Here is a 22,859-nt window from a genome sequence, read left to right on the forward strand (position 1 = left end):
CGGTCCCGCGCGAGTCTAGCAAAGCGGCGACTATGGTCCAAGCATGTTAAATTCCTACGTTGTCAATGGGGCCGCATGAGCAGCCGACTAATTTTGTTGAGAAAAGCAATGAATGGCATTCCGGTCATTCGGCCATGATATTTGAGTACTTACACATGCGCTGCAACAGCAACACCTTCCCTAATTACATTGATTGTATGCTTTTTCTTCCGGACCCTATAGATAGGGATGCAACAACGCCCAGACCATGCAAGTCAACCAACCATGTCGAGAGAAAAGGAAAATATAATACAAAATTTGAATCAAGATCATAGGGGAATGGAGAGTGTGAGATGATACAAACAAATAATACAAGCGGTCATCACGACCGCACAGATTTTTGAGATCACGGAGCGAGTATCTCACAGATAGCGCTTCTCGGAGATCTCTTCGTAGCACTGGACATGGTCACCAGGTGCGAAATCTGTCCAGTTTTCGAAAGCGATACCACATTCTGTGTCTTTGCGCATTTCGATGACGTCTTTCTTGACGTTCTTGAGGGAAACCATTGCGCCTATTGTGGAAAGTTAGTTTTGATCCGGAATATTCGTGTTGAGCTGCTTGTGATATGCTTACCATCGTAGACTATCTCCTCCCCGCGGAGCACCCTGACCTTGCGAGTCTTGTTGATCAGACCGTTACGCACACGACTTCCAGCAATAGCTGTCTTTTCACGTCCCTTGACAGTGATCTCGAACACCTGCTGGATCTCGGCTTCTCCGGTCACACGCATAGTGACCGTTGGAGGTAGTTTTTCACTGAGAATGGCCTTGACGTCATCAATCAGTTTATAAATAATGTTGTGATCCAGAATCTCGACGTTCTCAGCCTCTGCCATACGCATGATATTAGGATCAATGGCCTGGTTGAATGAGATGATCTTGCCCTTCGCACTGCCAGCATGTTCGATATCGAATTCACTGACAGGGCCAACACCCGAACGGATGATATTGGCAAAGACTTCGTTGGTACCGACTGCTGCAACGGAGTTCAAAACCGCTTCTACCGAACCGTCCACATCGCCCTTCAGGATGAAATTGACCGACTTAGGGCCGGTAGGTTCGACATCCTGTGTTGTTTCTTCCTCTTCTCGCTCTCGCCTGCGCTTCTCGACAAGTTCACGACGAGCCTCGTTTATGGCAATCATATCGACACCCATCTTCTGGGTATCAGATCTCTCCAAGCGGTAATCTACAACGTCCTTGGCTTTCTGCTCAGTTGGTGCCTGTAGGAGCTCGGTGCCAGCACCTGGCTGCTCTCTCCAACCATCGATTTCGACGGGCATTCCAGGCGTGGCTTCACTGATAGTCACACCGGCTTGATTGCGGAGGGTGCGGACACGAGCCCACGCGGTACCGGCAACAATGATATCACCTGGCCGCAGGGTTCCACGTCGAATCAGAGCAGATGCTACACGGCCATAACTCTTTGTAGAGGCCTCGATGATCCAGCCTTCCACGTTACAGACGGTGGATGCGCGGTGGTCGAGCATTTCAGAGAGCGCGACGATGGCTTCTTCCAGTTCGAGCATTCCCTGTCCGGTTTTGCCGCTGACACCGATCGCCTGAACGTCACCTCCATAATCTTCCACATGGACACCATGAATAGAAAGGTCAGCCTTGACTCGATCAGGGTTGTTGCCCTCCTTGTCAATTTTGCTGATGGCGACAATGACGGGAACCTTGGCTTGGGTGGCGTGTTTGATGGCTTCGATAGTTTGTGGTTTGACACTGTCGTCCGCGGCAACAACAAGCACCACAATATCGGTCACGTCGGCACCCCGGCGACGCATTTCCAAAAATGCAGAATGGCCGGGGGTATCAAGGAAGGTGATGGCTTTTCCGGAAGGCATCGTTACGGAGAATGCGCCAATATGTTGCGTGATACCACCATGTTCAGACGCTGCTACAGATGACTTGCGCAGCCAATCCAAAATCGTAGTTTTGCCGTGATCAACGTGACCCATAATAGTGACCACAGGTGGTCGAGTTGGCAGATTTGATGTGTCCTCAAGTTCAGGCGCAGCGTGTAGATCTGCCTTGCCGCTGTCGAAGATAGCCTCGTAGTTGAACTCGGCTGCCACCAATCCGGCAGTTTCTGCATCGAGAACATCTCTGTACGTGATTTCCTCGAAGCCCATCTCCTCCATTCGCTGCACAAATTGCGCTGGCCGCACGCCAATGACATCGGCCAAGTTGCTAACACTGATGAATTCAGGTAAGTAGAGAGGAGCCGGTGCTGCCAGCGCGGCGGCCTTCTTTGCAGCCCTTTGGGCGTCCTTTTCTTTCTGCTGGCGTCTTCGCTCTCTGCGGAGGCGCTCGCGATCTTCCGAGTCAAAGTCGGCCCCATCAGACTCACTCTCACGTCCCTTGCGTCCATCACGGCGCTTCATAGGCTTTGGCGGTGGCGGCTGTTCTTGCGCCTCTAGCTTCTCTAGCTGCTCCAGTGCAGACATATCCCAAGTCCATTGGTTCTTCTTGAAATTGTCTGCTTCCTCCTTTGTTTGAGGTCGGTCAAATTCCTCTGAATCGCGTTCTGTGTTTCTTGTTGTATTCAGCTTAACGTCTTGTTCCAACTCAGACAAGACTGAGTCCCCTAATTGCTGGAACTTTCTAGTATACTCAGGGGGGGATCTGGACTCTTGAAATTGTGAACGTCCGGGAGAATCGCTATACTCTCTAGTTATTCGGGACCTTGGCTGGGCGTCGGCAGGTCGAGAGGTTTTGCAGAATGGACACACTTGCTTTGTGGCAAAAACATGTTTCATGCACTGAGGGCAGTTCCAGTCGTCGTGGGCCATTGGATGGTCCCTAGTTGCTTTGTTCTGAAATTGGCCCTGGGATCTGTTTTGTGTCTTCTCAGGAGCAAACGGGTTCTCTTCTTCATTCGCCGCTTTCGTTGCTCGGATAGACGGGTTCCTCTCCTGATTGCGCGAGGTCCCCTTGGGCCACCTCATGTAGCCACCTCCATTCTCTTTTTCAACCGGGGCTCTCTCTGGAATGGATGGGTTCCTCTCCTGATCCCGTGAAGTTCCTTTGGGCCACTTCATGTAGCTACCTGGATTTTCTTCTTTAAACGGATTCTTCTCTTGAGTGGACGGGTTCGTCCCCTGATTCCGTGGGGTTTCTCTTGACCACTTCATGTGGCTACCTGGAGTTTCTTCTCCAAAAGGATTATTCTCCTGGGTGGACGAGTTCATCTCTTGATTCCTTGGTGTCTCTCTTGATCCTACCATGTAGGCATCTTGATTATCCCGAGGGCCCACGCGCCGCACGTTCGGTTTCCTCTGCTGGTTTGATTGCGCTGAGTTCCATTGCTGATTTGACTGTTCCCGCCTCCGTTGTGGTAGTGTAGGCGCGGGTGCAGGTCCTGGCGGCGGCGGTTGACTATTGGCGACAAGGGTTCGGCGCAGCGCTTGTTCTGCGAAACTCAAGCCCGCCGATGGCGTAGTTTGTTTCGGGCCCCATCGGCTGCCAAACTTGGGCTTTTCCGGCGCTGGATTTGAGGGACTACTATCATAATTCCCATTCGATGCATCCGATGAGTTCAAACATGTCGCCGATAACCGTAAGGTCCGTCGAACTGTGAGAGCTGTTAAAGTAGGCGTTCGGTAGGCTGAATTCGACCATTCAGCCCGACGCGATAGCTGTAGGTTTAGTTAGATACTGCCGCAACACTTAAGAGCTGCGAACTTACCCTGCAGACTGGCCGACGATGCATCATTCACTAGTCTATCCACATCTGGATCCGTCAACTTTTTTCCCTTTCCAGAAGTTCGGAATGAGCTTATGTCATTGATTAGGTCAGCTGGTGGGTATCAACCCGCTTATGTAACATGTCCGCCGGTAAAGTCACGTGCCTCGGCATTATTATCCAATCAGAGGTCAGATGGCGCCATTGCGATAAGCGGGCTGGATATAAAGTCTGGAGTCTCCGCATTGTGTGCCTGTCTATACTTTTAGTCGTTGCGGTTCAGTTGTTTGAGACATGGAGACTGAGGTAATTGACAGTATCGATAAGGGCGGCGGTGGTGCCCTTCGCACCATCAAGGATTTGGCCGCAGGCGCGGCGGGTGGAATAGCCCAGGTTCTCCTCGGTATGTGTACACCGTACTTTCTTTGAATTACGGGGGAAAGCCAGGGGCGTCATGAGATGAGAATCTTGCCATGACTGTGTCTCGCGGGGGATGATCCAGACATGCAAAACCAAAGCAATTGCTAACAAGAAACTAGGTCAACCCTTTGGTATGTGATCTGCCTAAAGCACATCTTAGGAGACATTGCTTAACAATCCGGCAGATATCGTCAAGGTGCGCCTGCAAACTACCACTCAATACAAGAGTGCGCTAGAGTGCGCAACTCAGATCTTCAAGAAGGAAGGTCCCACGGCCTTCTATAAGGGCACACTGACCCCGCTTATCGGCATCGGTGCTTGCGTGAGTTGCCCCGCGGCCAAGGTCCACTATAGACAAATCCTCTAACCAACTCAGGTATCTGTTCAATTCGGCGCCTATCACGAAGCTCGTCGTCGCTTGGAAGAGCTGAACAAGAAGAAATACGCCGACTCAACCCTTTCATACACTCAGTACTACCTGGCCGGTTCATTCGCCGGTCTCACCAACTCCGTGTTGTCAGGCCCAATTGAGCATGTGCGTATTCGCCTGCAGGCACAGCCTCACGGTGCTGGTCGTCTGTACTCAGGCCCTATCGACTGCGTGAGCAAGCTGGCCGCACAGGGCGGTGCCCTCCGCGGTATTTACCGCGGCCAGGTGGTTACTCTCCTCCGTGAGGCTCAGGCTTACGGTGCCTGGTTCATGGCCTTTGAGTTCATGATGAACCAGGACGCCAAGCGTAACAATGTCAAGCGTGAGGATCTCTCTAAGGGAAAGATTGCCATTTACGGTGGCCTGGCTGGTGAACTCCTCTGGCTCTCCAGCTACCCGTTCGATGTTATCAAGAGTAAGATGCAGACCGATGGATTCGGCGCGCAGCAAAAGTTCAGCAACATGCGCGACTGCTTCAAGAAGACTTATGCCATTGAGGGTCTCGGTGGTTTCTGGAAGGGTATTGGCCCTACTCTGCTGAGAGCTATGCCTGTTTCTGCTGGAACATTCCTGACGTATGTTTGCCCTTTCTTTGCTCGCTCATGATGCTTGTGTTTCTAATATTGCCGCTAACCCTTCGCCCCAGTGTCGAGTTGGCCATGCAGGCACTCGGTTAAAGGCCCCGTAAGGGTATGTTCTTATGATGAAAGTTGACGCATTTGGTTTTTGGTCGGTTTCACTTGAATTCTTTGATATCCAGGGCTTGTTCAATATCCTACGGTTGGATGGAGGTCCACTACAAAAGTGAATGGCATTTCAAAGCTTATAGAGATCTATATCCATGTCTTACATTGAGCGATTGTGAGATTATATATACCTATACAGTGTTTCCAATATACAGAATTTGGTTTTCTATATTTCTAGTGTGAAGTCCCTAAAGGCTTCTCCCCAAGAAATTCCTGCTAAGCAGTAGGGAAATGACCCAAGTTCAAGCTAGGAAAGTCCTCTCTAACATAGACCACAGAAGATCTGCCTCTGTATCGAACAATTGAACATTTAGCCTAGGCAAGGCCCATTGCATATTTCAGCCTGGTCAGATATATATCCAAGTCAACCCTACGAGTCTCCGGCTTTGGTCATCTACACCCCCCATGTATTCCGTGGGACTCGTCAAATGGCTATGAGGGCCACGACTTCAGGAACACCCACGAGAAAGCCCGGTTTGATATTTGTTGCTGACCTACATGGACTTCCACAACATGGTAATGTTGATGTCCCTGTGGTAGGTGAGGCAGCAGGTGCTACGGGACCCTCTGCCTACGCTGTCTCATGGGGGCTACGGTGAGATGGTGGTTGAAGGGGATGGGGAGAAGAGAAGAAGAAGAAGAAGAGGAGGAAGGGTGGGAGGGGTCCTTTTATACCCCTAACAACGCGTACCTTCCCAAATGGACACTCTCCAACGCACCTTCCTGGAATCACAAATGTCACATGTCTTCTAACTTTGGAAGCCAATGACAATACGCCATACCTGCCCACACCTGGGCAGGATTGTTTGTTCGGTGATGGTTACATCACTTTATGACCTTCATGTCAATTTGTTGTATAGTATAGCACTTCGAAGTTCGGTGGTTCGGTGGTGGATACTCTATGAGTCGTTGAAGTCACAAAACAATATGTCGGCACGTGGGCTATCTTGAATAAATTGAAAGCAGCAAGCAGTAGAGATACGTATTACTACAAGTTCGGTCTTCGTCTCATGGCTCTTGATTGCATATATATCTGATGGAGAGAAGAAGAAGGTTGATATTTGTTCAACGCCTGAGGCATCCATGCCTCGGCAGGCAAACCCTGATGTCATTTGTCCAGGTCATCGTCAACTTTTCTTGCTTTAACCTTCCCAAGTACAACAACTATGCTCCGTGGTGATATTTCCATGTGCCGGTGAATTGTTGTGTATTTCAAAATATATCACTTCATTTCCCTCTACTCAAATCTCGCCCTATGCTTACGACGATGTCCACCGCGCGACCTGTCACCCTCCTCTCAGCTGTTCTCCTCATATACCCTGCGACATTATTACTCGGGTCTTTGTTTTCAGCAATCTCTCCAACAGCGCGACACTCCAGAGATTTGTCCGACTCTTTCCCGCAGCCTGCAGGCCCTCTGGCTCCATCCCTGGCTTCAGACCTATACCTATCCGACGGCCCCGTTAACTACTTCGCCCGAAAGAATAATATCTTCAATGTCTACTTCGTAAAGATTGGATGGCTATGGACCACAGCCGCCTTTGCCTCGCTTCTCATATTCCAACCCCTTTATGCTTCGTCTCACCGGGAATCCCTCTCACAGCAAGAAGCACGTTTCCGACGCACCCTCCAAGCCATTCTACGATACACACTCGCGACAACAGTATGGTATCTTGCAACGCAATGGTTCTTCGGGCCGCCAGTCATTGATCGCAGTTTCGTGGCCACGGGCGGCAAATGCGAACAGGCTATCGAGGAAGTCGGGAGGATAGCCGCTGGGCAGAGTAGCGCAACGGGCCTAGACGCGCTATTCACAGCAACGACGTGCAAAGCCGCCGGTGGCGCATGGAGGGGTGGACATGATATCAGTGGACATGTGTTGATGCTGGTTCTGGCCACAGGAGTCCTGGCATTTGAGGCTGTCGGGGCCAGCGCATGCGCACCCGCATGTTTGTCGCGTTCTGATCCTGGGGACGCGGGACGTGAACGCAAGGCCAGTGATGCTGATAGTACTCCAATAATCGATTCAATTGAGACTGCCGGGTTCGCAAGAACGTGGTCGCTCCGTCTTGTTTGGGGTATTATTGCCATGGGCTGGTGGATGCTCCTCATGACCGCGATTTGGTTTCACACTTGGCTAGAAAGGGTATGTGCATTCTTCGGCAAAACCCTACACGATAAAATTCTAAATTTGCTAATGATTCCTCTAGTGGTCTGGTCTGTTGATTGGTTTGGGAGCTGTGTATGCCATCTATATTCTTCCAAGACGGATAGCACCATTGGGGAACGTAATTGGACATCCGGGAGTATAGACGTCTGTTTTGCCTGCGAGATTAAATTCTCAGCAGCTGCGAGTATATCGAATGATAATGATAGATTGCATTGATTCCGGGCATCGAGAAATGCTCAAGTCGTCTACCGTCAGACCTGTATTGTACATAGAGTAATAAGCCTGGCATATATATAGACATAGTTACGAAGTTCTTTTCTTCAAAATATCTTCGATATCCTTCTACATATCCACCAGAATTCTGACCTAAGGATGGAAATGTTGTAGTACTGCTAGGGTGTTGGTGTTGGTTCCTTTCCCAGGTATCCAGCTCGAAATGCTGGGATTGAGGAGCGTGTCAAAATACCGAACTCATCATAGGTGACAGGTGACATTTGAGAGATCATTTGACTTACCTCCTGGAATCAATGCTGCCGCATACATCACCCGCGTGATAGGCCTCAAGTCCTCTGGTGTCAGATCATCGGTTATGGATAGTTTCATGTATGGATCCCAAGCAGCAATGATGGCATCGGAGTAGCATTTCAAATCACCAGAGCATTCTTTTTTCGCATTCACCCGTGGCTGGCATTGGATGCCTATGCAGGTCCCAAACTCACGAAAGGCCAGCCGAAATCGGATATTGCGCTCCAAATACTGATTGATTTCGAACAGATTGTCTGAAAGAACCCCTAGTCAGCTTGATTCTTATTGTCATGTCCTTTCGTGGATATCGACGGAAAGATGACTGACATATTTGATCGAAGCATTTCCCCGCCAGGTCAGCAGCCCAGCTCTCTCGCTCGGAAAACCAATGTGCCGTCCATAAAGTCATACCAAGATCCAGGGGATCACTTGATACAAAGTGCTCTCCTTTTCGCTCCATCGTGCGTCTGTAGTCGTCGATCTCCTCGGTCAACACCGCACCATCACCTGCTTCTATGGCTGTATCTTGCAGGAGTCGGAAAATAACAAAGCCATCAATCGGATCAAGATTACCTTCTGACTTGACCATTGGCTCTGACAAGTCCATGCTCATTTTCCATATCATTCTTGGTCGAGCTGCCGCGCGATCAACAAAGAACTTTGGGTGTATCGCTTTCGCCAGCTCTATGGCTTGTCTGTTGTACTTCAAATCTCCCGATGCTTTGGCCATCCGGTTCAATGCGAACATCCAAACCGTTAGGTAATGATGATATTGCCCATCGCCATCTGGACCGTGAGCATCTGTCTTGCCGATCCTCAATCCACCGCTTAGCGGGTTCTCGTCTGTTGCTCCTCGCAGTCTTGAGTGGCCATCTCGATTTCTACCTAGGATGTCATGGACAGTCTCAATCAAACGACCAGCCAACACCAGATAACGGTCGTCACCAACAATGTCATTGTCACTTCGCTTATACTGGCTGTGCATTGTGAGAAAGTTGATAACCCCGAAGGCATCTGTCCATAGGTATCGCCCCCGATGACCACCTGATCTTGGTGGTGGAGTCCAGGATTTTGGATCTTCGATGCTGCTAAAACTTCCGTAAAGAGATTCCATGGCTTGTCCAAAGCGGTCTATGCGCGGTGACGGGCTGCTGATTGGCAGAGCCATTCTCGAGGTATGGGTATGTGCCTTCGAAATGGGATGGGCATATGCGTAGCTGCGGGGATGAATAATTGCTTGTCTAGCAGTGTGCTGACTGGAAAAGAGCAACTTGAACCACTGCATTTGTTATCGATTCTCATTCTCAGATGTCATTTGTTCCACTATCGCCGGAATTAGAGCATTTTGGTTCGCCATCGACGATGAAGTCATGAAGTCATGATGATTGTTTAACAGCCGGGATGTGAATAATTCGCTGGGAAAAATCCCGCAAAACAAAGGGCATATGTTATATTGATGAAAGAAGAATCGACATGCGGTGGGTTATGTCCGGCATTTCAGTACTCGACATATTCATTTATTCCGCGTAAAGATATCCCCAACCACAGCCTAACCGTTCATGCGCTTGGCATCTATACTCCGAACTACGAAAAGGATGCCTCAATTACAAGAGCTTTTCAATTCAGCAGTGCAGCCCCTGCCTGCAATCGAGGATAAGAGTTTTGCATCACACTTCGATACCTTTGCGGGTAGCCAAGTGATTCTGCTAGGCGATGGCAGCCATGGAACATCTGAGTTCTATTCTGCACGTGCAGAGATCACAAAGCGACTCATTGAACGACATGGCTACACCATGGTCGCGGTCGAAGCAGACTGGCCAGATGCAGAGGCCATCGACCGATATGTGCGCTTACGTCCAGGCCCCAAAGCGCAAATTGGAGGGAGCGCGAAAGGATACGAAGCATTCACTCGCTTTCCTACCTGGATGTGGAAGAATTATGAGATGCAAGGGCTAGTTGAATGGATGCGTAATCGAAACAAGGATCTCCCACCAGAACAAAGAGCCGGGTTCTACGGGTTGGACCTGTACAGCATGGGTGCCTCGATCGCCGCTGTGATCAACTATTTAGACCAGGTGGACCCACAGGCAAGCAAGCTAGCACGCCAGCGGTATGGGTGCTTGGAGCCTTGGGTGGATGATCCCACTTCATATGGTCTGGCATCCCTTCAGGGATTGGAAGACTGCGAAGGTCCAGTGATGAAAATACTCACAGACCTTTTGGCCCGAAGGCTTGAGTACATCGGCTTGTGGGATGGCGATGAAAACCACAGCGCCGAACAGAATGCTCACCTAGTTCGTGATGCGGAACAGTATTACAGGGCGATGTACTACAGCTCAGCAAGCTCATGGAACCTGCGCGACATGCACATGTTCGAAACCTTAGTCCGCCTGTTAAAGTACAACGAGGGAGAGAAAGCTATTGTGTGGGCCCATAATTCGCATGTCGGAGATGCGCGCTATACAAGCATGGGATTTCGCCGCAAGGAGCTCAATATCGGGCAACTATGCCGTGAGCGACTAGGACGCGAGAATGTGACCATTCTTGGATGCGGAACCCACACTGGCACAGTTGCCGCGGCCCATGAGTGGGACGATGATATGGAGGTCATGTCCGTCCGTCCCTCCCGAGAGGATAGTTGGGAGATTGTGGCCCATGATACTGGTGTGCCACGATTCGTGCTCGACCTGCGTCAGGATCGCATAGACCCCTCTCTGCGCTCAGCTATCGCTGCTGAGCAACGCCTGCAGCGCTTCATTGGTGTCATCTACCGCCCTGATACCGAGCGTGCCTCCCACTACTCGCAAACCTTCCTCCACAAGCAGTTTGATGCTTATATCTGGTTTGATAGAACCAAGGCTGTTCAACCCTTGGAAGTAATGCAGCCCCAGACGCCGCTTGGAAAGAGCGAAACCTATCCATTTGGACTCTAGTACTAGTATATTTCTACCTCAAAAGCAACGAGTTATTATCAGTATCTCTCATTTTTCTCTCATTGTAGGCGTATTAAGTTCTTCCTGCATATAAGTTTCGCACTTCCGGTGCCGTTTCCTGCATATGCAGCACAAGTGCATGAATCACATCGCTTAGCACATTGCAAAGACCAGGTTCGGAGATTTCCCGAAAAGGATGAGAACTGCAAACCTTGGAAGTACGTACATACAAACTTTGTATAGCCGAAAACGGACAACCGGGCCGGATCAAATCAATCAGATCAATCAGATAAGGCGGATCAACCATAACGAGTGGGTCGGTGGATGTAAATCTTGTGCTTGGTCCCTTTAAAAAATCCCTGACTGGCTCTCTCATTGGCCTCAAGGATCGCCTGACCTACCGACCTCGGGAATACATGCTTCATACAAGAAACGAAATTTCGATCATCGGTGGCCAGTACATTTTCTGACTAGCTTGTGTTTAGCTCGTCTCCCTAGCCAATCTACTCCGTGCTCTAGGTATTTTCCCGGTATGGTGAAATTTTCGTTTACACCTACTGTGCTGCAGTATAAAACCGGTGTCGAGGAAACTAGCCCCCGAAGCCGTACGTTTTCTTTAGTTTTCAGACTTTGCTGTCATAAGTTCAGGCTCTTCCCATGACTCAGGATCCCATTTTTCAAATTTCAACGGAGGATTTCAAGTTTGAACCGAGATTTTAGGTCTGACTGTCAAAACCATGGGTGTGAGAAAGCGCTTCGTCAACCCATTTGCACGCACGGCGTCCTCTGAGGAGGTACAAACGACTGATGCCCCTGACCTAAAGGCTCACGCCGACTCCAAATTTGCCTTGGAAAACTTGGATCAGACCGATCGGGCCTCGTCGGACGTCGAAGTTGTTGATCAAAAAGCGCAGGCTGGTACTCAGAAAGCCCAGGCAAGCACCCAAGCCTGGACAAAGAACACCTTGATTGCAGCCTATGTTCTGTAAGTTCCATCTGGTGCCGACCCCCCAAGGAACTTCTTTAGCTAACAAATTAAAGCGTCTGGGTCGTCAACTTTTTAGAATACTTCAGTTCTGGACTGCTCAGTTCCTTATCCCCATATATCTATAGCGGTTTCGAGCTACACTCCTTAACGGGTCTCACTTCTGTCATCGCTTCGTTGATCTCCGCTCTGGTCAAGTTCCCCTACGCGAAACTTATGGATGTTTGGGGTCGACCTCAGGCCTTTGCAGTCGGTGTTGGATCTCTGACTCTCGGACTAGTCATGATGGCAGCCTGCAAGAATGTACAAACATATTGTGCTGCTCAGGTGTTCTACCAGACTGGGTTCAGCATGATCGATTTCTCTATGACCATCTTCATTGCCGATACTACGGCTTTGAAGAACCGGGCTTTCTGGATTGCTTATGCCGCTTCTCCATATCTCATCACGCCTTGGGTCTACGGTTACGCTGCGAACCAGATCGTTGCCCCGGACGGCATCGGGTATCGATGGGGCTTTGGTATCTTTGCCATCGTCATGCCCGTTATCAGTGCTCCGCTCTGGGGTCTGTGGTATTATACCCAGAAGAAGGCCGAAAAGATGAACTTGACGGAGAAGAAGAACAGTGGACGAACTCTCTGGCAGTCCATCGTCTACTACTGCATTGAGTTTGATGTTATTGGTCTGCTTATCATCGCCACAGGCTTTTCTCTCTTCCTGTTGTCATTCAACCTATACTCCTATCAACGTGGGGAATGGCATTCCCCGATGATCATCTGTTTCGTGGTTATTGGCTTTTGTTTGATTATCGCGTTCACGTTCTGGGAGAGATACTTTGCGCCAGTGAAGTTCATGCCCTGGGAGCTAATCCAAAACCGGACTGTCTTCTTCACCTTCTCCATGGTGGTATCTCTGTATTTGGCTTGGTACATCTGGGATAGCTACTTCTATTCCCTCTTGCAGGTGATGTTCAACCAAACCGTCACGCAAGCAACCTATATCTCCAACATTTACACCATGGGCTCGTGCTTCTGGTGCCTTGTCTTCGGAGCCATCCTTCGCTACCAGGGCCGCCTGAAGTGGTGGGCCATCTGCTTCGGTGTTCCTCTTACCATCCTTGGGGTTGGCCTCATGATCAAATTCCGCCAACCCGATTCGAACATTGGATACATCGTGATGTGCCAGATCTTCGTTGCATTCGGTGGTGGCACCCTCGTCATCTGCGAGCAGATGACTGTCATGGCTGTTTCTTCCCAGAGAAACATTCCGGCTATTTTGGCTATCGAGGGTGTCGTTGCTAGTATCGGTAGCGCCCTCGGAGGTACTGTCGCTGTCGCTATGTGGACTGGTATTTTCCCTGTCAAGTTAAAGGAGCTCCTCCCGGCTTCTGCACAGGCGAACTTGACTACCATTTACGGCTCCTTGGTTGTCCAGCAGTCCTACGCCAAAGGCACAGCTACTCGCGATGCTATTGACCATGCGTATGGTGAGACCCAGCGACTCATGCTCATTACCGCTACTTGTCTTTATATTATAACGTGGACTTCATGCTTCTTCTGGAAGGATCTCAATGTCAAGAAGATGAAACAGCAGGTGCATGGTGTTCACCTGTGAATGGTGTGTGCGCCATGTTAGCCGGGTAACTACGGCGCGGTATAGCAGCACATTGGACAACAGGAATTCATTGGCTAAGCATATTTATGTCGTTGACTCTCCTCTCTTCGTATACTTCATTAGAGATATAATATCAAGAATCTTGTATTTTCCTCGGTACTAGTGACCTGGCAAAGATTTATTTATAAGGCTCAATTGTTGCGAATAGAGTCAGGAGATGCAAACATTTATGTGTTCTATAGTGGTTCTCGAAATTGGCTTGACGCACACTGTAACTCTTTTTCTGCCAAGGCCTTAAATTTGTAGGGCTAATTTACACTGGTGACAGCATTGATGCTATTGACATTGTGGTCAAACCTGTTGTCATCTGGATCTTTCCAGAAAAGTTCTAGATCATTTTCATCCGCCTCTTCATTCACAATCCTGCCATTTGGAATACGAGGATCAACGCCTTGAAAAATCTTTAGTCCTGGTAATTTAGCATCTTTCTCACGTGCCAGCTGCTCAATTTGGGCATTGACATCTAGATCAGATTGGGAGACTTTGAGTCAAGCTGCTTCTTGCCATCTCCTGCACCTCGAGCTAGATAGCATAGCGTATGGGCTTCAATACTGAGATGCTTGAGCTGCGAAAAGTCTTTCAGGGAGACACGTACGGGTGCGATTTCTAGGGCGACTAGCTCCTGCAGCTCGTCTGCCCATTGCTCCTCATATAACCTTTTCGGTCGTCTTCGGTCATCCTATCTTCTTGACAGGATTGATATTCCTCATCATATAATTCTTGCCGAGATGTCTCGCTCTATATTTCCAAATTCAATTCGTCTAAAGTCTGGCGGTTTGTCCAAAGGGACTTGAATATCGGAGTCACGTATAACGAGGGGTTGCCACCCTCAGGGTATAAACGATCACCGATAGTGGAAGTAAAACTTTTCAAGGTCTTGGCGGATTCGATGATACGGCAAAGATCCCAGATTTCCATTATAGAATGTGTAAAGCTGATCTTGCTATAGTTGGCGGAACGGGGAGGTGGTATTCCGGCTTCATTGCTCCACGTTACCAGCTTAAAAGCGACCGATTCAATAGCCGGTAGTTTACGGACCATATCAAGCCGATGATAATATGGGTCTTCAACGTACTCATTGAATTCATTAAGCTTATCGTCTGGGTGGAAGTTAATATTTCGTAGATTTTGGCAGTAAGATACCGATTCTGTAGACGTAGAGGCCCGATATAGTAATGTTTGGAGAAGACTCACCCTTTCATGATTCCTAGCAGATTAAAATCAAATGTATTCCAGTAATGGATACATTGAAATGAATTCAAGATTCGGGGCAGCTGCAACTAAGAGCGTAATCAGGGCATCTTTAAACTGAAGTTCTTCCGTGCTTGAATCAGATCTATATTACTAGTAAGCAACAAGCGTAGCACTCCCTGAGATATTCTTAGATAGAGATAAAAGCTACTGGAATTCAGCAAGGTTTCGTGAAAGCATAGATAAAATTGACTCGCGCTCCTGTGCATCTTGGAAGCCGGCGCCTAGGATTGCTTGCTTGAGCCTGTCGATGTCCTTAGGGGAAAGTATAGAATCTCGAATGGAATTCTTGGATTCAGGATCAAATCAATCATTCCAGTTCCGTACAGGTCCACACGCCGAAGATAATCTCCAAGGAGGGCAGTTCGTAAGATGGCAAGTAATGTGTCTGGTCCAGCTTGGAGTACAGCTTCATGGGTCTGCGGGTACTTCTCTCGGCCGAACTTCAATCGATGATATTTCTCGCGATTTTTCAGATCACATAGAGCATGTATTCCACGGCTTTGTTGTGGCAAGGCCATGACGTTGTATACCAAAAGTTTGTTGATCACATTGAGCAGCAATTCATCGGGAAGATTCTGCAGGGACGGCATTTTTGCCCGTGTAGCGACATTGCGTCGAATCAAGGCCTCGGGAAAGCACAGAATTCGGAACATGTGGGCGTCAGTTGAAGGAAAGCAGATTCACTACGATGTCGGTCGATCAATGGGCCCAGGCACCAACCAGGCACAACCCGAGTCACAGGTGGCAGTAAACGGGTCGTGCGTAGGCTTTGTTGCACGTGACGCCAAGACCGACCACGATGAGCGAGCGGCTTAAAACAGCGTCAAAAGTGGCCGTTTCTGGCATCCCATTCACCGTGTCATCCTCAATGTTACCTTGTTGTTGTAGGACTATGTATTCGATGGTCATAAACCATAGTTCCCACAAAAGGTGTTATTCAATATATAACATGCGATATTTGGAGTATTACGATAGACAAATCTCTGATAGAACTATAGATGTAATAATTTTCTAGGTAAAAACCTAACCAAGGCGACTGCGTATCAATGATTATGGCGCAGTGGCTGGCCTTCTTGAGCTAGTCGCTGATATTTGACTGCCTTTCGCAGAACCATACCATGGCTCAGTTGATCAGTTTCCTGGCGGAAGATCTCCTGCCACGGAGTACCACTAGGGACAATGGGGTATCCCTTGGTACCCAATGCTTTCCTTCGTTGTTCAATCTCATCATCGGTAATGAGCATATCAACCCGCCGTTTGCGCAAGTCAATTCGAAGCCTATCCCCATCTTTCAAAATAGCAAGATTGCCTCCAGCTGCGGCCTCGGGACTAGCATTCAAAATAGAAGGTGACCCAGATGTTCCCGATTGTCTACCATCCCCGATGCAGAAAAGTCCATCGATACCCTCTTTCAAGAGTCGGGCTGGCGGATGCATATTGACGACCTCCGCTGCTCCAGGATATCCGATTGGGCCAACACCGCGCATAACGAGGATGGTCTTCTCGTCGATGTATGGCGTATTCTCCAGGCGATGTTCGTAATCTTCGGGTCCATCAAACACCACAACAGACCCTTCAAATGCCTCCGGGTCATCGGGGTTGGAGAGGTATCGCTTCCGGAATGCGGGTGAAATGACACATGTCTTCATGATTGCAGAGTCGAAGAGGTTACCCTTCAAGTGAGCGAATCCGGCATCTTTCATCAATGGATCGTCATATGGTTTAATGACACGCCGATCCCATGTATGCTTCCCACGGACATTCTCGGCAATGGTTTTGCCATTGCAAGTGAGCACATCGCCGTTCAGCTTTCCCTGGTCTAATAGCTCAGCCATGATAGCCGGCAGGCCTCCAGCGCGGTAATATTCTTCACCGAGATATTCACCCGAAGGCTGCATATTCAACAACAGCGGGATGGTAGATCCGATGGTATCCCAATCATCCATAGACACCTCTACGCCTGTGTGCTGCGCGATGGCGTTGATGTGAATAGGAGCATTCGTGCTGCCGCCGATTGCGGCGTTTGCTACAATGGCATTCTCGAAGGCTTCGCGTGTCATGATATCACAAGGCTTCCGGTCTGCCTCTACCATTTCCACGATCCGTTTGCCAGTTTCGTAGGCACACTGAGCTCTGTGACGGTAGGCAGCGGGGATGGCGGCTGACCCGGGGAGGGCCATTCCCAAGGACTCTGCGAGGGCATTCATCGTCGAGGCAGTTCCCATTGTGTTGCAGTGGCCAACTGAGGGAGTTCTGAGTTTGAGTTAGATTCCGGTGTCATCAATCGGGGTTTTGGAGATGGCATACCCTCGGGCAATGTAATCCATAAACTCATTTTCGTCAATGTCACCCGTCGCGTAAAGCTCTCGCCCATGCCACAATACAGTGCCTGCTCCGGTCAAAGCCTCCTTGGAGTAACCATTGAGCATAGGTCCCACGTTCATGCAGATAGCAGGGATATTCTAGAAACATCAGCATAGATCTAGGAATCCCTCGAGTCTGATACCCACCATTGTAGCCGCAGCCATCAAACAAGCCGGGGTTGTCTTGTCACAACCAGTAAGCAACACAACACCATCAAGGAAATACCCCGTCAAGATCTCCACCAAGCCAAGATACGCCAGGTTACGATCAAGGGTAGCAGTGGGCCGTCTCGAGGTCTCCTGGATAGGATGTGTGGGAAACTCAAATGGAATACCTCCAGCAGTCCGAATACCTTCACGAACACGCTTGGATAGCTCAATATGATGGCGATTGCAAGGTGCAATATCCGAGCCCGTCTGAGCAATTCCAATCATCGGCTTACCAGACATGAGTTCTTCTTTGGTGATACCGTAGTTGAAGTACCGCTCCATGTAGACAGCTGTCATGCCGGGGTTGGTGCGGCAGTCGAACCATGCGGACGAACGAAGTGTTCGTCCAGGTTGTTTGACGGGGACTTGAGCATTGTCTGCCTGGCTTTTGACTCCCATGCGCATTTCTAGTTCCTGGTTGCGTCGTCGCAGGGCCTGCAACTCACTCAGACAGTCCTCGATGTTGATTGCTTGAGGTTGAGCGTCATTGCTACATGAACAGCCTTCACAGGACTTCTTGTCAGAACACGCCATGATGTTATAGATGCACTATCGATTGAGGTAATGTTATAAAACATTTCGATGTGAGGGGAGACAATGGATTATATATGGCAGGCTTCCCATTTGTGCTTCCTTGAAAAATGCGGAGTACAGTCGGGAGACACTTTCCGAGACATTTGACGTCGAATCATTGGAATCGTACTCGGGACAATTTGTTGAAATGCCCCGCGTGATCACGGAGATGAGCCGAGATTTTGCCTCTCGGGATGTGACTACCCGGATATTGGTCTCTTAGATATATGATGTTAATTTTCCATTGATGTAATTTCCAATAACTCTCTGCATCAATTTATCGACAATGCAAGGTCTAAACCATGTAAAGACAGTGCTCGACAATGGCGGCCTCGCTCTGGGAGTGTGGCAGCTATTGCCCGGCAGCAACATGTCGCGCACTCTAGCACGAGCTGGATACGATTGGGTTTTGGTGGACTGTGAACATGGAAATATCGATGGCTAGTGTTTTTGTCATTATTCGAAAGCTCATGCTAACATTCCCACAGACGCCGCAATGCACGAAGCTGTCCCCGCCATAGTATCATATGGAGTGAGCCCGATTGTTCGCGTTCCGGATTTCCAATCTTGGATGATTAAACGTATGTTAAACAGAGTATATCGCTAGCCCACTTGACAATCTCTTATCCTTTGTATAGGGGCTTTGGATGCAGGCGCACACGGAGTCCTCGCTCCTCTTGTACGAACAGTGGAAGACACAAAGGCCTTCGTCGAGGCCTGCCGATTCCCACCACAGGGGAAACGAGGCTTCGGGTCGCCTTTCCCGATGGACAGGTTTGGTAGGAATGTATCAGCCACCCAGTACCTGACTGAGGCCAATGCCAATCTTCTGCTCTCAGTCCAGATTGAGACGAGAGAGGCTTTTGACAATGTCGATTCCATCGCCGCCGTTGAAGGGCTTGATCTATTGTTTGTCGGACCTTTTGACCTGGCAAATGGTATCGGCCACCCCGTACTAGGTAGTACATTTGCGCCTGAGTTGGAACAAGCCATTGAGAAGGTTCTGTCTTCGGCGCACAAGGCAGGCAAGAAGGCTGGAATCTACTGTGGAAATGGAAAGCAGGCAAAGAAATATGCCGACTTGGGGTATGACTTTGTCAATGTTGTAACTGACGTTGGTGCTCTGACTAGCTCGCTCGCAAGTGAGATGGAGATTGTCACTCAAAAAGCAGGCAGGACTGCCTCTGGGCCTTACGGTAGCTAGTGCATCCTATATACTATTGAAACGAATTTTGTTGGTCTCGCTCTTCTTGATCGCGTAAGTCATGAGGGACATCCATAGATGCACCGTCGCGAGAATACAGTCATTCATACCAGAGCATTCCAGAACGAATTCGACTCTACATCAACCTGAAAGCCTTGGGCAATTGCCTCAAGGTCCAGATCCGATAATTCCAAACTCATCTGAAAAGATCCAAATTCAAGTGGACGATCTGCGACGCCGGATTCTCTGGCAACATTAATAGACTCGGGCATGACCATGTGCTCGCTGGGAAAGTTGTTCCCTGCGCTTCCAGCGCGTTGATTGTCGTCTGCAACATTGATTCCTAAGTGAGAAATCAACTTATCCAAATTCTCCCTGGCCTTTTCTGCTGCAGAATAGAGGCGTGTGTGTTCAATAAGAATATTTCGGCAAAAAACCAGTGATTGGAACATGGTTGAGTTACTCCCTTTCTGGGCCACAATTCGTGCGTGGATCGTTGCACTGATATACGTAGCATATGAGAGCATGTATGGTGCACTGCTCAAAGAGAAATGCTGCGAGTAGTCATGGAGAATCTGAACAATTTGGTTCGCAGCTGCGGTACATGCATTCACCGACTCGTGGGCAGTTGTTGAATTGATGACCCCGTCGTGGCCGGTTATTAAAGGACGATGGAGCAAAATAATAAGCACATTGAATAGAGCTCTTGGCAAAAATTAGTAGCTATCAATTTGTCCTGGTTGGTGAAAAGAACATACAAAAGACAGGCAGACTGAGGAAGGAGAACCGCCTGGTCTGGGAATGACAGATAGTCAAGCCGACGAGGCAAATTTTCGCGCCAGTTTCTCAGCTGTGACTTGATTTCCCTTGAGATATTTGCTCGGTGAACCAGATTTGACTCTCGAGATTCTGAATAAATCTCTCGGAGAATACGTTCCACAATCGTTGTCAACTCGCATAAATTAGTGAGTAAAGAAACATTAAGCGATGGAACCACTACTCGAGGCTTTGTGGTCATGTATGTGATACCCTGAAAGGGTTCAAGCTCGTCAAAGTCATCCAGAAAGTCCAGTGACGCGCTCACATTGACACGGTTGAGAAGGGGAGGTCTCCCTTGGAAAAGACACTGGATCTTATCAATAACTAGTTATCAGAAGTTAGAGACGACTCGTAAGACAATACCCAGTGCAGAAAAGTGATAGCTCACAGTATGCTCCCCAGAGAACTCGCTTTCGAATTTCAAGTTCTTCGGCAGGGATACTATCCACAGCAGGAAGCACATGCAGACCAAGATCAATGAACATATTGAAGGCATTTCCAGCGTAGAGCCATGACAGACTCCTTTCATCACATCTGGAAAAAAGCGCATTAGACATAATCAATAATGCCTGAAGGGTAGTGATTTCGCTTTTATCAAAGCAATCTCGCAAAAGCTGCGTGAAGCGTTGCCGGAACTTCCATCCTGCAGTCGTAATGTCATTTGGATCGGAACGAAGCTCTGGTCGGTCGCAGTGCTTCGACACTACAAAAAATATCGCATTCAACAGCAATTTAGAGAAGTACGGCCCCTCGCAGGCCATATCTCGCATGAAAGCCGGCCGGTAAATTATCTGTGCTGTGTAAAGCTGACGACTCCAATATATGGAGAGTAGATGCATGCCAATATCAGGATCGATACCATCAAAATCGAGTCTTCCGGCAGCAAGATTGAGTGGCTCAAGCTGTCCTGTTCTTTCCAAATTAGTATCATAACCATATCTGGTATTGCAGAAGGTGCGACTTGCTCTGCCTCGCTGTCTGGGAAAAGAGAAAATGCCTTGTTCCCTCTTCGTTGGATGGACCTAGTCTATTCTGCTCATTATAGTTCGGACTGGTATCATCATACACCGTACTTGTTGGCCCATGATACAATGATGTGTTTCTGCGGTCGTTCTCCGGTATTTCTGGGTGTGATGCATCTCTAGTTGGAACGGAGGGAGAGTCATTCCGCGAGAGACCAATACCTGTTACTCTCGAGAATGGCAATGGGGTATGTGGAGTGCTTTCCGATGTAACAGAATGCTCCGGGTCCGATAGAACCCTTTCGGCAGAAGTGCTAGTTTGGAATTGGGCACATTTCTGTCGAAGGATTTCATTCTCCTCCTCTAATTCCACAATGCGATGGATGGTCGGCCCAAAAGCGAAGTATCAGCAACTTGAAATTTGGTCGTAGGAGTCTCATTTGTACCTCGGGTTATTCTGGGCCACGCATAGCCGACAATCGAGGCTCTTGGCTAGACAGTTCCCACACTGGGGCCGCTGGCCATCACACTTCAACTACTTGTTTGATCCAATAATAAGTTCGAATCCCATGTAGAGGCCAAGAATACGCACCTTTTTATGGCGACAACGCACACACGCTACGGCTACTCTCTTTCGAATTTGCATTGTGCTTCATGAGGTCGGAAAACTATCCGAGATTTGCTTCACCTGGGCATTCCATTGGATGACGTCAGCCGTAGCATTACTTACATAAATAGTAGCCTTGTTTATCAGGCACCATAAAGCATATCTCTGCGTTCTTCTTGGCGGGCGGTATTAGCTATAGAGTAAATAATACAGGTGAGTAACGTTTTCAAGCTTAATGCTTAAATTATTAAGGATCAAAAAGCCGCTATAAAGGCTACACGCGCTAACCGGAATAAAAAAGCTTTGCAAGCGCCGCGCTCAATGCAAACCATAAAAAACTCCAATGAATGCACCAGCTCCATGAACTTCAAACAAACAGCTGAAGGCAAGGACCGAATATCAAGACCGGAGTAGACCTCAGGCAACAGCGTCGACCCCCTGCCAACAAAAGGGAACTCTACCAACCAGGAATATCAGACTTGCATCTAATAGCCTCACCACAAGAGCCTTCAATTTCCACTACCAGACATAGCCGCATCTTCAGCGACACCTCCGGATCCATCAACCGTCCCACCCGTCGCAGCGACCACGCGATCAACCTCGCTGCGGCATTCGGGCATAGCGCTGCGCATCTCGCGGGCCAGCACGTCACGGAAGCTCGCAAAGGCCTCGCGCTTCCCGCGCAGGTCCTGATTACCACGTTGCACAAGCTCGACGAACTCTCGCGTGTAGATATCCGGATTGCGCGCCGAGTCGACGTAGTCGATTATCTCTGGTGGGAGCTGGATGCTGGCGAGGGAGGGGTTAGAAGGATCGGTGTTGGTGTCTGGTTGGGTTTCTTGTGTTGGCGAAAGTTGTGTGTGTGTTGACAGGGTCGAAAGGGCGAGTGTTAGATTTTTGCTGGAGTGTATTAGTTTTGGTTGGTTAGGGTTGGGGTTTAGTGATGTTGCTTGTCGGGAAGTGTTTCGTTCTGACGGGGCACATTTATAGGCACAATGAATGGAGAGTGCATAGGATGCTATTGCAGCTGACGTACATCTTTCGCACAAGCTCTTGCTGTGTCTCTGGGCCCAGATAGCCGTGGACGGCGGATTGTATCTCGAATAAGTGCTGGATCACATCTTTGAGGTCGTCTGTGTGAGGAGTTAGCATGTGCACTCTCAGAGCTACCTAGTGCTCGTAACTCACCATCGACCGTTTTCAAAGTCACTGGCGCCATAATATAATAGATTGAAAGAGGTCTCGGTTCACA

General features: G+C 49.0%; 10 protein-coding genes across 10 annotated transcripts; 5 read left to right on the top strand and 5 right to left on the bottom strand.

Moving 5' to 3' along the window:
* Positions 1-401: 401 nt before the first annotated feature.
* Positions 402-3,759, bottom strand: LCP9604111_2946 (translation initiation factor 2; the record flags this gene model as incomplete). Its single annotated transcript, XM_039070479.1, has 3 exons — positions 402-553; positions 616-3,685; positions 3,736-3,759. 3 exons carry the CDS (start codon positions 3,757-3,759, stop codon positions 402-404), a joined length of 3,246 nt encoding a protein of 1,081 aa, XP_038930901.1.
* Positions 3,760-4,026: 267 nt separating this feature from the next.
* Positions 4,027-5,259, top strand: LCP9604111_2947 (uncharacterized protein; the record flags this gene model as incomplete). Its single annotated transcript, XM_039070480.1, has 5 exons — positions 4,027-4,135; positions 4,272-4,283; positions 4,338-4,474; positions 4,529-5,157; positions 5,229-5,259. 5 exons carry the CDS (start codon positions 4,027-4,029, stop codon positions 5,257-5,259), a joined length of 918 nt encoding a protein of 305 aa, XP_038930902.1.
* A 1,336-nt stretch (positions 5,260-6,595) lies between these two features.
* LCP9604111_2948 (putative inositol phospholipid biosynthesis protein Scs3) lies at positions 6,596-7,640 on the top strand (the record flags this gene model as incomplete). Its single annotated transcript, XM_039070481.1, has 2 exons — positions 6,596-7,474; positions 7,539-7,640. 2 exons carry the CDS (start codon positions 6,596-6,598, stop codon positions 7,638-7,640), a joined length of 981 nt encoding a protein of 326 aa, XP_038930903.1.
* Positions 7,641-7,890: 250 nt separating this feature from the next.
* On the bottom strand, positions 7,891-9,191 carry LCP9604111_2949 (uncharacterized protein; the record flags this gene model as incomplete). Its single annotated transcript, XM_039070482.1, has 3 exons — positions 7,891-7,937; positions 8,014-8,277; positions 8,351-9,191. 3 exons carry the CDS (start codon positions 9,189-9,191, stop codon positions 7,891-7,893), a joined length of 1,152 nt encoding a protein of 383 aa, XP_038930904.1.
* Positions 9,192-9,618: 427 nt separating this feature from the next.
* LCP9604111_2950 (putative erythromycin esterase) lies at positions 9,619-10,956 on the top strand (the record flags this gene model as incomplete). The annotated part of the gene is made up of 1 exon (XM_039070484.1): positions 9,619-10,956. The coding sequence occupies one exon, from the start codon at positions 9,619-9,621 to the stop codon at positions 10,954-10,956; it is 1,338 nt and encodes a 445-aa protein (XP_038930905.1).
* Positions 10,957-11,693: 737 nt separating this feature from the next.
* LCP9604111_2951 (uncharacterized protein) lies at positions 11,694-13,555 on the top strand (the record flags this gene model as incomplete). Its single annotated transcript, XM_039070485.1, has 2 exons — positions 11,694-11,941; positions 11,998-13,555. 2 exons carry the CDS (start codon positions 11,694-11,696, stop codon positions 13,553-13,555), a joined length of 1,806 nt encoding a protein of 601 aa, XP_038930906.1.
* Positions 13,556-15,090: 1,535 nt separating this feature from the next.
* On the bottom strand, positions 15,091-15,522 carry LCP9604111_2952 (uncharacterized protein; the record flags this gene model as incomplete). The annotated part of the gene is made up of 1 exon (XM_039070486.1): positions 15,091-15,522. One exon carries the CDS (start codon positions 15,520-15,522, stop codon positions 15,091-15,093), a length of 432 nt encoding a protein of 143 aa, XP_038930907.1.
* Positions 15,523-15,912: 390 nt separating this feature from the next.
* LCP9604111_2953 (IlvD/Edd family dehydratase) lies at positions 15,913-17,976 on the bottom strand (the record flags this gene model as incomplete). The annotated part of the gene is made up of 3 exons (XM_039070487.1): positions 15,913-17,122; positions 17,177-17,331; positions 17,380-17,976. The coding sequence occupies 3 exons, from the start codon at positions 17,974-17,976 to the stop codon at positions 15,913-15,915; spliced, it is 1,962 nt and encodes a 653-aa protein (XP_038930908.1).
* A 325-nt stretch (positions 17,977-18,301) lies between these two features.
* On the top strand, positions 18,302-19,219 carry LCP9604111_2954 (HpcH/HpaI aldolase family protein; the record flags this gene model as incomplete). Its single annotated transcript, XM_039070488.1, has 3 exons — positions 18,302-18,455; positions 18,504-18,596; positions 18,654-19,219. The coding sequence occupies 3 exons, from the start codon at positions 18,302-18,304 to the stop codon at positions 19,217-19,219; spliced, it is 813 nt and encodes a 270-aa protein (XP_038930909.1).
* Positions 19,220-19,323: 104 nt separating this feature from the next.
* nut2 (mediator complex subunit NUT2) lies at positions 19,324-22,826 on the bottom strand (the record flags this gene model as incomplete). Its single annotated transcript, XM_039070489.1, has 7 exons — positions 19,324-19,924; positions 19,978-20,362; positions 20,427-20,945; positions 21,004-21,179; positions 22,136-22,507; positions 22,644-22,740; positions 22,796-22,826. 7 exons carry the CDS (start codon positions 22,824-22,826, stop codon positions 19,324-19,326), a joined length of 2,181 nt encoding a protein of 726 aa, XP_038930910.1.
* Between the last annotated feature and the right edge of the window lie 33 nt (positions 22,827-22,859).

The sequence above is a fragment of the Penicillium roqueforti genome (genome assembly GCF_015533775.1).
Source record: "Penicillium roqueforti strain LCP96 04111 chromosome Unknown scaffold_04, whole genome shotgun sequence".
Taxonomy (NCBI): Eukaryota; Fungi; Ascomycota; class Eurotiomycetes; order Eurotiales; family Aspergillaceae; genus Penicillium; species Penicillium roqueforti.